The sequence below is a fragment of the Pezoporus flaviventris genome, unplaced genomic scaffold (genome assembly GCF_033815535.1).
Source record: "Pezoporus flaviventris isolate CSIRO_AGI_PZ_B2104156 unplaced genomic scaffold, CSIRO_AGI_Pfla_v1 ptg000001l, whole genome shotgun sequence".
In the NCBI taxonomy this organism is placed as follows: Eukaryota; Metazoa; Chordata; class Aves; order Psittaciformes; family Psittacidae; genus Pezoporus; species Pezoporus flaviventris.
In genome coordinates, this window is record NW_026892549.1 from 16,562,485 (window position 1) to 16,576,442 (window position 13,958).

General features: G+C 41.6%; 1 protein-coding gene across 4 annotated transcripts in view; it reads left to right on the forward strand.

Moving 5' to 3' along the window:
* Window positions 1-13,958, forward strand: part of GALNT13 (polypeptide N-acetylgalactosaminyltransferase 13) — a 156,332-nt gene that overhangs the window by 98,627 nt on the left and 43,747 nt on the right. For all 4 annotated transcript variants that reach the window (XM_061446035.1, XM_061446045.1, XM_061446065.1 and 1 more), the window contains exon 9: window positions 7,798-7,978. In XM_061446035.1, the coding sequence (XP_061302019.1) occupies window positions 7,798-7,978 (181 nt within the window). The remainder of the gene's footprint in view (window positions 1-7,797; window positions 7,979-13,958) is intronic.

Here is a 13,958-nt window from a genome sequence, read left to right on the forward strand (position 1 = left end):
AACCAACTCTGATGCAGAGGGACAAACAAGGCAATTTTAAGAGTCTGTATTATTGGAGAATACGTGGACTACTTTTGTCAGTGGCTACTTTTCTAACAAAGATACAAATATTGATCATTTTTCTGTCAGGCCTTGTAAGTGCATCAGAATAAAATAATTTACAATTCCATGGCCCTTTTCTGCTCTCTCGCATAATAGATTCATTTTGGCAGAAAGCATTTGATCTTCTGCTGAAAGCAGCATGTGAGCATGCATTTGGCTTCCAGCATATGGTGAAGAAATGTCCTAAATAGGATATTCTTAATGCATACTCTTGCTCAAATAATTCTACTATATTTTAAAAGCCTTTCCTGAGAAGTTTAGCAATTTAATGGTGCTGTTCTGTCTTCATCTTGGGCTGTTCTGCTCTGGCTGTTGACAGCTGCATAAGAAACTCATTGGGGTTCCTGGCACAGGTCAGCCAGCTCCTGGTCAGGATGATTTGGGGTTTGCAGTCAAGCGCAGTGCAGGTTGAGCTGGTACCTCTGCCTTTGGTACAGTTTCTCCTTCCTCAGCATTTATGTAATTTATATTATATAATATAGCACTTGGAGGGTCTGTTTTTCTTCTCTGTGTGTGTGTGTGTTTCTTTTTCCTTTCCTAAATAATCATTGCTTGAGTCCTGTTTCAGTTGGACTTCAATTCTAATCAATGCTTGTGTGAGTAAGCCAGTGATGGGCTTAACTTACATAAACCTTTATGAGAATACTGTCATGAGATCTTAATTTCAGCTTTAAATTAAAAATCTCAGCCATAAACATGTGCAAAGATGAAAATCAACGATAGCCACGGTCTCTGCAGAAAGCCCTAGTGATAAAAGCAGGGAAGCAGCTCTGCCACTATTTTTATGTTATGTGCTAAGACTAAGGGGTAGGGGGAACAAGGAGAGGAAGCCCAGGAATTTTGGGGCATCATATTAAGGAAAATTACCTTATGTCTTCAGAAGATTTTGCCACTTAAACTTCAAGAAAAAATGAGCCTGAAACGTGTGCATCAGACTAACGAGGATCATAGAAACACAGAATGGTTTGGTTTGGAAGAGACCTTTAAAGCTCATCCAGTTCCAGCCCCCTGCCACAGGCAGGGACACCTTCCAGTAGACCAGGCTGCTCAAAGCCCTGTCCAACCTGGCCTTGAGCACTACCAGGGATGGGGCAGCCACAGCTTCTCTGGGCAGCCTGTGCCAGGGCCTCACCACCCTCACAGGGAAGAACTTCTTCCTAATATCTAATCTAAATCTCCCCTCTGTTTAAAGCCATTTCTCCTTGTTCTCTCCCTACCTACCCTTGTAAAAAGCCCCTCTCCAGCTCTCTTCTTGACCCCTTTAAGCACTGGAAGCTGCTCTAAGATCTCCCTGGAGCCTTCTCATCTTCAGGCTGAACAAGCCCAGCTCTCTCAGCCTGTCTCCACAGGAGAGTTGCTCCAGCCCTTGGGGCATCTCTGTGGCTTCCTCTGGAGTTGCTCCAGCAGCTCCATGTCCTTCTTACGTTGGGGGCCCAAGCGCTGAACACAGCACTGGAGCCAGGTGGGGGTTGGGGGTGGATGCTCACAAAAGTGGGGCAGAGGGGGAAAATCCTCTCCCTCACCTGCTGGCCATGCTGCTGGTGGTGCAGCCCAGGACATGGTTGGCTTTCTGGGCTGCAAGGTCACACATAGCCAGATCATGATGAGCTTTTCATCAACCAGCACCGAAATTCTCCTCAGGGCTGCTCTCAGTCTAGTGTCTGCCCAGCCTTTGTTTGTGCTTGGGATTGCTCAGACCCAGGTGTGGAACATTATGCTTGGCCTTGTTGAACTTCATGAGGGTCACATAAGACACATTTATCTCACGGTGTCAAGAGATAAATAAAATGATTACATGCTTCTAGTGCCTGGAAATTTGCTATAGGAATGCCAGGCAGCCTTGTGATGCTGTTACTTGGTTTTTAGAGGCTTCATCTATAAAGAAAACCAAACATATAGTCAAGTACATCAGGTATGACTGGATTGATAAAATGCCAAGGCCTCTGCAGTTAAAAAACAATCTGATGTAAAACAACTGCAGAAAATTGCTAGCAAAGAGTGCCAAGTGGCTGGGGAGGTTCCTCCAGCAGCTGCATTACAAGCCTGCAATTAGCCAACAGGTTTCCAGAATATCTCACTGCAGACAGTAAAACACTGATGCTAAATTCTGGTTTGGAACTGTATTATAATAGGTGTCAGCTATAAAGACATTTCTAGAGTTCTTACTGTGCTGGATGTTTTTATCATTGAATGGGAGCAGGTTCGTTTTGGTGCTGGTCTGGTATTTAGAAAACAAAACCAAAACTTCCTGTTTTGCTAATCCCTGCATCCTCAAAAAATGTTACAAATTGCCTCCCTGAACATCTTCATGGCCTCCTCTGGGTTTGCTTCAACAGGTCCATGTCTTTTGTATTTTGGGTGCCCCAGAATTGGATGCAGTACTACAAGTGGGGTCTCATTTTTTGTAGGTGTTCAAACTGCTTTCCAGTGTTCCCTACTGAATTTGCAACATTACCGTACATCAAGAGAACTATTGGAAAATATTTCATTAGCAACGTTCATAATAGAAGTTTTAATGTTTGGATGTACTTTATATGCAGTAGCAAACTGTAAAAATGTAGCAAATGGAACTAGGTGTAAAGTGATAAATCAGGCCACACAGACAGTGGTTGTGATGTGTATTCTTTATATAATGCTGATTATGTCTTTGAGCTGTGGTCACCGTGTTTTGGCTGATGTCCTGTTCATCCTGTGTTACTCTTCGTCTGCCCACCTTCCTCATCTTTGTTTTAAGACTCATGATATGCAAATCCAAGTCATCTTGCTCTTCTCAAAGGTTGGATTACATGATCTTTAAAGTACGCTTCCAACCCAAACCAGTCTATGATTCTAAGCTTTTCCCAATATGCACAACTGATTATTAATAGCAATTTTTCAGCCTGACTCTGTGCAAGTCAGCTTTCAGATGCAAAATTATAGGTGTAAGAGAGCATTTAAACATGTTTAAATAAACATCTTCAGCTGATTTGGATGACTGTAGTTACAGTGCATAACTCCTGGCGAGGCTGGAAAGGTTGCATGTATGTGAGATTATTATCAGAAGTACACCATAACATTGAAATGTGGGTGAGCGGAATTTTGGGTATATAAATGCCTCATCACCTGGCAAACATATTGAAACGTTGTCTCTGTGCTTTTCAATATTCCTTAGCTGTTTGACTGTATTAGTTTTAGGAGTACAGTTTGCTCACAAATTGTACTTAAAATATGTTTGTGCACTTACATACATTTAAAGGGTATATTTTTCTCTTTCTTTGTACTGCATTAATTTTTTGGTATGTCAGGATTCTCTTTTTATAGGGAAAATATTCAGGATCACAGAATCCTAGATTGGTTTGGTTTGGAAGGGACCTTAAAGATCATCTAGTTCCAACCCCCCTGTAGTTGATTTCATTACAGAGATATTTGGTATTAGAGTTTTCAGTGATTTTTTTCGTAATTATTACTTACGCATCGCTGCATAGCAATAAACAAGTTTAACTCATTTAACGTACCTGTGCTTACATGTTAACCTTCTTTCCGACTGCAGTAATCTTTGGGGATTTTTTTTTACCATAGCTTTGATCTGTGCATATGTGTGGTAGATGTTTAATCTAAAACCGTCATCCATAAACACATATTTGGAACAATAGAGACCCTCTATGTAAAGAAATGTTTGTTAAAATGAGGTAAATAGAGTTATTAACATGTAAGACTTTTGCTTTTGGTGTTTATATCTCTGCAGCCTGAAACTTTAGTTTTATTTTAATCTAAAATTTAAAGAGTCTTACATTTCTTTTGGAATTAGTTTAACATATTTTGCCATCAAAGGGATTTGAAACAAAGTTATACCCCCAAGCATGAGGCAATAACTGGTAGCGCAGAAGCATTGTTTGTAAGACTCCCCTTTATAGGGTTTAATTGCAGAATGCAGAATTGCAGATGTGCCAACATCTGGGTATTGGGCTGCATGTTGCCCTGTGTCTGGCTCACCCAGAATCCCTGCCCATGCCATAGTTCCATCTCCACCAGGTGTAGGTGTCCACAGACACTTCTGGAGCTGTGACTACAGCAGCGCCGCTGGCAACAGGCAGTCACAGCCTTATGCTAAGGAGCAGAAAGTGCTGACAAAATGGGAGAAAATGATAGGATTTGCTTTATGCAGGCTGGAGGGATTCACCTGTATAGGACAAGTCATGGGGTGTGGTGTTTCCTTTCTTGGTATAGGTAGATGACAAATACTGAGGCTGCCCAGAGATCAGACAGAGTTTAATGCACTCATTCTATGCAGTAGTTGGAATGGTCTTCAAATGTCTGTGAAATCAAAGCCAATTCTAAATAACTCATACCTCTACTTAAAAATAGATAAATTACATGAGCATATACAAGCCTGAGTTTTAATTCTATGGTGTACGATGTTTTGCCACAAACATTGAAGGAATAAGTATTTGTAAGCAAGAGGATAAATAGAAAATGAGTTAGTCTTGTGTGGAAAGGTAAATTATAAAGAGCTCATTTTCCAGACCTAGGAAATGGGGCAGATCTGCTGGATCTCTTCTTCACTGAAACATTTCAATAAGTGGCACTCTGTAAATTATCTCCTTAGTCAGAAGAGATGGGTTGAAATGACTTAGTGAGTGGGATAACAGCTAGTGCTGAAGATATTCAGGCTGGGGACAGTTAAGAGTTTCTCCACTGTAAAGTTGCGGCTGGATGTTGGGGGGGGGGAGTGGGGGTGGGGGTGGGGGTGGGGGTGGTGTTATTTATTTGCTTGTTTTTCCACTAAATAGCTTTCCACAAAAGGTGGGGAATAAACTTGCAAAATGTGCTGGGTTGAAAGATGCAGAGAGAGAATTTTGAAACACGATTGAAGTGCTGTGGTTGGAAGAACTGATTTGGGGGAATTCATGGACTGCAGAGGTTTTTAGGGGCAGGGTTGGTGGGCAGCAAGTCTTGGTGTAGCAGTTTGGTGGGAGACACTGGCTCCCTTTTCTGCTTTTTTTGTAGGAGGAGACAACCAAGATAACTAGATGGATTATAGTAAAGTAATAATTCATGAAATCGTTGCCATGCCTTGAAACATCTAGGCATGTTGGAGGAAAGATACAGTTCATTGGCAATGCTTGTTGCCCAATCTATAGGATCAAGTAAATTCTGTCCCTGGAAATTCTGCTGGATTAAAAAAATATGATGAATGTTAAAATGAAAAAGACTACAGTAAAATTTAATGACAGTTTCTCTCAAAAATTCTTGGAGCATTACATGGAACAGTTAGCAGTGTCAGTAAAAGGCTTCTGGCAGATACTGAATACCTGAGTGGAGGTGTTGTCTGGAAAGAGTTCTTCAATAGCAAAGTATGAGGGACAATTTGCTTAGAGAAGCTGTGGCTGCACTGTCCCTGGAAGTGTTCAAAGCCAGGATGGATGGGGCTTTGAGCAACCATGAACTAGAAACTAGGTGATCTTTGAGGTCACTTCCTCCCAAACCATTCTGTGATTCCATGAATTCGGGTATTCACTGTGGTTGCAATGAGAAGTGTATTAGCATACACTCTTCAACGTATTACCATAGCTTATCTTGTTTGTGTGGTGAACATATCTCTGCAATCTCACAGTCCTTGACCGATAGATGAACTCTTGGAAAGTGTTGTTTTACTGGGAGATATTCAGGAAGGTTGATTTGTTTGGGTTTTTAAAATATTACTGAAAAGTTAAAAGTCCTTTTGTTCTAAACAGGGTGCATGTTCATCCACATTCCTATGACAACTGTAATAGATAGCAGATTGTACCAGGGACAGCCAAAAAAGGGCTTAAAAAAATGTACATGACCATACTTAAAAAAAATAAACTAGTAGGGAGGGAGGAATTTCCTGCCAGGGCGAGGTAGGGGAACAGCAACAGTGACTCAGGAGATGCTGGTCCCCGGACAGAGACTGTGGGTTACAGCTCACCTAACATAGCCATCTGCTCATTACTGCCCCATCTGCTGAGTTACCCCCAGGTTACTCTGTGAGCATATTAGTAGTGTGTATTTCCATTGTAATGCATGCTCCTGTTTGGTACCATCACGTGTTCGCTGGCATCCATCAACTTGAAGTTTCACCTGAACTAACTAGTTGTCACTGAGCTGCAAAACACAAGATGTTAAATATAAGAATATTTTGATGTTGTCATTGCTCATCCCAGCAGAGTACATCACTTAGCATACTAATGAAATTATATAAAGGGATTTAGCCCTAATTAAATAAAATCTGCTTAAGTTACTATGGTAACTTATGTCTGTGTCGAGGAGCTCTAATTGCAAGACAGTACTGGCATTCCTGTTTATAACACCCAACGGTTCTTAAATTCTGTTTCTTACTACTAGAGGTATTGTAAATTTTAGTCCTGATGGCTGCTTAGGAGGAGAGTAAAGCAGAGGGTGGGACAAGCCTGAATCCAGAGCTGGGCAGTTGTTGATACCATTGTTTATGCCAAAATGTCAGTGAACCTTAGAGAAGAGTAAATCCCAAGGAATCGATCTTGTCTGGTAGAACAGCAAAACTTTCACCCTGTACACTTCACTTATCCCTGTTCTTCACCCAGTTGCCTGTGTTCAGCCTCCAGTTCTGCAGACTTGGGCATTTAACCATCCCTAGTATCTTCTCTAGTTCTTTTCAGAGCCTGGAAAGATGGGAGCTTGCAGAACAGCAGTTGATATACAGAGGTATATGATCCCAAGACTCTAGTGATCTCACAAAGAAATAAATTCCTTCATTTAACAACCAGGCATTAAAGTCCAGGATTATATGTTGGTTTTTTTTTTTCATACTTATGCAGTCATAGTGAATGCACTGAGCTTACTCAGAGTATAGATTCTGGCTCCAGTAGTGGACAGGGACAGTTTGCATCTAGAAATTCACCAAATTCTCTTCTTTGTCTGTAATTTTTTTCTTTTCTTTTCTTTTTTTTTTTTTTGAGTTGGTCATGGTACTTACTGGCATGTGAACCAGAGAAGACGTGTTTTGCATCTGTTTCACTTCTGTGGTTCTGTGATGTTCAGAGTTACCTGTGCTTGCTGCTTTCTGTTGCTGTCTGTGATAGCAACCAAGACCTTCCTTTGCTCATGATGGTCTTGGACATGTTTCTGCTTTGAAAAAATACACATATTTGTATGTAAAAGTTTTTATTTGTTTCTTTCCTCACAAGAGGAAATATTTTCACACTGAGAACAAGCAGCTGTTGGAATAATCTCCCCAGGGAAGTGGTGGACTCCCCAGTGTTGGACACTTTCAGCTGGACAGGGTGCTGGGCCATCTAGTCTAGGTCATGCTTTGCTTAGAAAGGCTGGACCAGAGGATCCTTGAGGTCACTTCCAAGCTGGTAGTCTATGAAATCATGGAAAATTCAAATATAGATAGTATACATACCCTACACTGAATCTGTTCTGACACCTTTCTGAGATGGCGCTTTGTGTAGGTTTACGTTGTAAGGCCATGGAACCAGATGAGCTATTCACACAAGCTTTCACATTGCAGTTAAAGCCTGTGCACTTTCCTTGCTGTCAAGAGTTTGCCACTGCTGTTTCCCTTAAACTTTGAAATTTCCTATTGAATTGTGACCTGGGGAGATAAATAGGGACATAGGTGCTAACCCATCTGTCAGAGTCCCTCCTGCTATGAACACATTGTGGTTTGTATTTGTTTTAGTCAGTGTTTTCTGCATCTTTTCATTTCAGATTTGGCAGTGCGGCGGCTCCCTTGAGATTGTCACCTGCTCACATGTTGGCCATGTTTTCCGAAAGGCAACACCTTACACCTTCCCTGGTGGCACAGGGCATGTCATCAACAAGAACAACAGGAGACTGGCAGAGGTCTGGATGGATGAGTTTAAGGACTTCTTCTATATAATATCCCCAGGTAAGAAATTATTTTCTGGTGATATTATGATCCGTAAAGCTGTCTGGAAAAAAGGGAAATATAAATGTAAGGTACATACAGGTAAGTGTAGACATATGTATGCACACATATGTACTAAAAGTTGAGACATAACAGCAAAAGTGCTTTCAAAATTCACTATCCCAGCTGAGACCTGGACAACACGATAAAAGTATAAGTTAAGTTTCCTTCTCTCCTGAAGATCATAAGGTTTTTTTGTTCCAGAACGTTGTTCTCATGATGTTGGGAATCATGAGAAGTAGGAATGCTCTTTGACCCATCTAGTCTGAGATGCAGAATTTGGCTGGATCATTGGGATGATCCCTGAAAGTCCCTTCAGAGGCATCAGTGGGAGTGGATGGTGGAGATGCTCTGGGCCACTTAAAGGGAAGGAGCAGCCCTTCAGGTCATGGCACAAAATTTACCTGTTCGCTTGAAAAATTAGGCTTGGAGGCAATTCAATTTTTATCAGACACAGAATTTAATTTTATTTTTTTTTTCCTCTCTAAACAAACACAAGAAACAAAAACTTTTAAGGAGTGGCCATGATCAGGAAAAAAGAGTATGTACCTTCAGTGCTGGCTTTCTGGTAAAGACTGTTTTGGACCTGGGTTTCAAGTAGCCCGTTGTTCACAGCCAGCCTCTTAAAGCAGGCATTTTCAGCTAAGCCTCTTCTTTCTGTAAATCAGGACCAGTAGTTTTATTTAACTTTATTTGGCTGAAATAAATTAAAAACTAAGTGTAATATACTTTATAATGTTACTTTTCTTTTAAAGATTTGTATATAAAATAGAAAACTATCCTGGGTAGGTTTTTTACTCCCAACAGTTTTACTGATACCTCACAAGTATACAGTTAATAAAACCTCAATTTATTCAGTTCAAAAGCCAGAGCATCCAGTGCCTCATATATGAAAGCCAGTTATTTTTCATAGTATTTATAAAATATTACTTAAAATGTCTGTGGTAGAGTGTAGCCATAGACCATGTAAGTTATTGTTGCTATTTTGTTGTCTGCTCTGGGATAATCTTTCCATTCTTCCATCTTGAAACTTTTTTCCAATTTAAATTCTGTAGTAACAGAAGCAGTTTAAATTTTCACTATCACCAAGCATTGAACCCTGGATCATGTTGTTATCCGTATGAGTTTTGTATTTCATCTCCAGCACAATTTACTGTTGTTATACCTCAGCTCATTCTGCCTGCAGACCCACTTGTTTCCATAAGCTGTTTTGGTGCTTTGATTTTTCCAGGGGCTCAGGACACCTCAGTCAATCATTAGGTGCCAACATGCAATCACAAGCTGTGAAGTCAGAAGAGTCTTGTATTCTGCATGGGTTATTGCACGTGCTGTGGCTGTCACAGTATGTGCTCATAAAATATTCTAAGTCTGTCTTGGAAAGCCCTTATCAATCCAAAAACCATAGAACCATAAAAAAATAAATGTGTGTATAACCACAAGATACAAGCATGAAACAATTCCTAGGAAAAAAAAAAAGAAAGTCATCAGAATGATGATCCCCATGAGTCAGATGTTTGGGTTAACACTGAGTGCTTTTGGGAAGCATTCGCATGACTCTGTCTCCAGCTTGCAGGAAGGGCCATCGCATCATAGGGGAGAGAGGTGCAGACAGCTCTTCTATGTCTTTTTGAGATACCTTCTTGGGTACATCTCCTTGTGCTGTTCTGGCAATAAGGGCAACAGCATGAAAAACATACGGAGGAATGGCTGGTCACCTCAAGGAAAAGGAATTCTGTTCTCTCCAGGGAACAGCCCATGGGGAAAAGTTTCTTGGTCCGGTAAGAGGGATGAAACCAGGGAAGAAGACTTAAGTGTTCCTGAGTTCAGGATCTGTAATAACAAGAGCCAAACTAGCCAGCGAGTTGTACCATCCATCACCAGCCCGCGTTTCATTCTGGTGGCAGCGGGTTTCCTGGAGGGCAGAACAGGGTCTCCAGAAGCCATTGGTACCTTCGGATTCTGTTTGTCCTCTGCTCTCTGTGCTGCTTCTGAGTCACAGCGAGGACGAGCTGCTGCCTTGGTCTGGAGGAACAGGTCTGCTGTTAAAGCTGCTGGTGTTTGTCACCTCTCACAGTGCTGACTGCACAGGCATTATGTGCTGCATCTCGCGGGAGTGCGCCATGGGTTTCACTTTTACTGGGTTTAACAAAATTCAACAAAAAACATACCACAAGTGAAAAATAACCATGTTGACAGGGTCCTCTTAAATAATGGAAATTTAATTTTGTGTGATATAGGGAGGGCTGTGTCCCTTTTAATTATATCTGTTCAAATAAAGCTGAAGGAGTAGGGTACATGACAGAAATTTGGCTGTTTCTAGCATAATTGGTTTCTGTTCTCCTACAAGAGGAAAGAAAAAATGGGAGAAAATAAATATAACACTGATGAATATCTAATGTGGTCTAAAAGTGAATTCAAAACACATGTAAGATGCAGTCATGTTCCAGCCATAAATATATCACAGGGGAATTAGCCATTCTTTAATTCAGTTCTCCCTTATTAAGTTCTTTGTTGAACTAAATGCATTTCTAATAATTTACCCTGAAAGCATGTATTTTCTTATGAGTGAGGCATACAAGTGCTAACAATGTACATTCAGCATGTAGTGTGTGGGGTGAATACATTGCATTCCCTTTGCTTTTAAGTTCTGCCTTGACAGCAAGTTTTTCAGGGCTGATTAAAGCATTTAGGTGAGCTGAAGCTCTAAAGGTACCCTACTAATGGCTATTTAAAATACAATACATTTAAAATGAGATGTTAGCAAAATGTAGTCAGAGGCAACTGGAATAGTGATATACATGGCAGGATAATTTTAAAATTCCAGTTTTAAAGAGTGCTGGTTGAAATAGCTTCAGTGCTCACATTTCAGTTAAAAAAAAACTTCCAAATTGGTTATGTTCTAATTTTCAAATTCCTAAATGCAACACTCCAAATCCTGGATCAGAAATTTTCCTTTTTTCTCTTTCCCTTTCTTTCTTCCATTGTTTTTCTCTTTGTTTTAGACCCTTCTAATTCAGGGCCCCTTTGTTTACAGTAGGATTCCTTATAGGGCTTGATCTTTATTATTTTTTCATTTATTTTTAAAAATCTGCAGAATTTACCCTGAGATGCTGAGTGATGGAAGTGAGGAATTTAGAGCTGAGTAAAAGGTTAAGTTTGGATGGAGAAATTAAAATAAAAAGACCATGGAAAAATATATCTGATTCAAGCTTGCCTTTGACTGGCTTGACTAATTCTCCAGCAGATCTGCAAAAGCTGGAGCAGCACCTTCACTAAAAAACTTCCCCTGCTCTTCTCCTTTGATGACTTGATATGTCAGAATACAATACAATACATTAATTTGGAACCACCCCATTAAAAGAAATTAAAACTCAAGAAAGTGGCAGTAGGAAATACCCTGTTGCAGACCACCATGTGAAATGGAGTGATGCAGTGGTACCTCTGCAGGTCTAAATTGTTGAAATATGAGATTTAGTTTTGCAAGTGGGTGAGGAGCGTGTTAGATGGTATAAATGAGGACCTTAATCCTTTCTGCTGCTGGTTCCAGTCTGGAGCTGTCTGTGTGGCACAGCTATAGCAGGGAGTTACTTCTTGTGGCCCTCTTCTGTCAAGGGGATGTATGGGCAGATGGATGCTCTCTGGGTTTGGAAGAGTGGTGAATACTGATGCGTCATCTTCTGAACTGGCCAGTATCCTGTCATTCAGCTGGATGGAAAATGCCCAATTTGGACATTTGGAGCTGTGTGCAGATGCTTTTGATGGTGAAAGCCATTATGAAGCCCTGTCTAGAAAGCCTGCATTTTGAACTTTCCTCATTAGCACTTGTACCTGGGACAGAAATTAGAGTATTTCCTATTGCGTTAGAGAGGAGCTTCTGAAACCACTTGGGATAATTTTGCGGCTGCCTTCACAATTTCCTAGCTTTCAGCAAGCAACGGGGGAGGATTTTTTCAGTGACATTTTTTAACTTAGATGTCCAATATTAGGCTCTGTATCCTGCATTTCATCAGCTGGTTTCCAAGGTGAGAAGACATCCTTTCTCCCATGAAGAAGACCAATTCTTGCCGTAGGCCATTTTAATTTAGGCTCCTATGCATAGATATAAATGCAAGGCTATCTTTAACGAACCATTTTTCAGCACTGACATCCAGTGAGATACCATGCATTGCAAATATAGCTTTCCGCAGCAATTCTTTTGGGAAGGAAGGCCACTAGATGAAGCATCCTTTTTCTCCTTCCACCTGAGGAGGATATTTCTTTATCCATTTCCCTATCAAAATTTCCCCAGGTTGGCACCTGGCTGGGATCATTTTGCCCATTCTTTTATACTGATATGATGCCAAGGTAGCTCTAAAAATGCAGACTCCATCTGAAAAGATGGGAAGATAATAAGCAATCAACCCCACCCTGCAATGTTTTGGCTCCAGGTGCAGGACTGTGCAGGGGGGGAGGGAGGGGGACGTGCCTTCCACACCCCCAGGTTATCCTGATGGCTCAGCTTCCACTGCTCTTAACCTCAGGATGCAACTCAGTAATTCCTAGGTCATTTGCTTTCAATTGTTATTTATAGGTACAACTGTGGAGCCAACACAGCATAAAATATTTGGGTTTTTTTGATGATTTTTAGTGAAACAGTTTCTTTTTGTTAGAAAAGTTAGGGTGAAATGTGACTGATATGAGCACAAATCAGCAGAAATTTGGTGCTTTTGAATGTACTCTTATCCTTTACACAGTTATACATTTGCATATTTGCACAAGATTATGATACCACATTCAAATAGAGAACCTATGGACAAAATTCTATTGAAATAAAGGGTTACAGACCACCGGATCAGGGTGAGGAAGTTGACGAGGCCTTCTACAGGCAGCTGAGAGCGCCTCACAGTCACAGGCCGTGGTTGTCGTGGGGGATTTTAACTTCCCTGATGTTTGCTGGAAGGACCACTCAGCAACCCAGCCACAGTCCAGGAGGTTCCTCCAGTGTATGGATGATAACTTCTTCCTGCAAATGGTGGATGAGCCGACCAGGAGAGGAGCGCTGCTGGATCTCATCCTCACTAACAAGGAGGATCTGGTCGAAGCAGTAAGGGTTGAGGGCTGCCTTGGTTGCAGCGACCACGAGATGGTGGAGTTCAGGATCTTGTGTGGCAGGACTAGTAGAATACCAAGTAGAATTGCAACCCTGGACTTTAGCAGGGCAAACTTTGGCCTTTTCAAGCAATTGCTAGGGGAAATCCCATGGGCAAGGCTGCTTGAAGGTAAAGGGGCCCAAGATAGTTGGTTGACATTCAAGGACTGCTTTTTCCGTGCTCAAGATCGGAGCATCCCGACACGTAGGAAGTCAAGGAAGAGGGCCAAGAGACCTGCGTGGCTAAATAGGGAATTGCTGGGTATGCTCAAGTGGAAGAGGAGAGTTTACAGGTCATGGAAGGAGGGGCTGGCCACTTGGGAGGAATATAAGGCTGCTGCTAGAGGATGTAGGAAGGCAGCTAGGAGGGCTAAGGCATCCTTAGAATTAAACCTGGCAAGAAGGGTCAAGGACAGCAAAAAGAGCTTTTTCAAATACATGGCAGACAAAACTAACACCAGAGGCAATGTAGGCCCACTGATGAACGGGATGGGTGCCCTGGTGACAGAAGATACAGAGATGGCAGAGTTACTGAATGCCTTCTTTGTCTACTCTGCTGCGGGCAGTCCTGAAGAGCCCTGTACCACTGAGACCTTAGGTGAAGTCAGGTCGACGGAGCAGTTTGCCTTAGTCGATGAGGAATGGGTTAGAGAACAGTTGAGCAATCTGGACATCCATAAATCCATGGGTCCAGATGGGATGCACCCGCGGGTGCTGAGGGAACTGGCGGAAGTCATTGCTAGACCACTCTCCATCATCTTTACCAAGTCTTGGGAAACGGGAGGGGTGCCTGAGGACTGGAGGAAAGCAAAT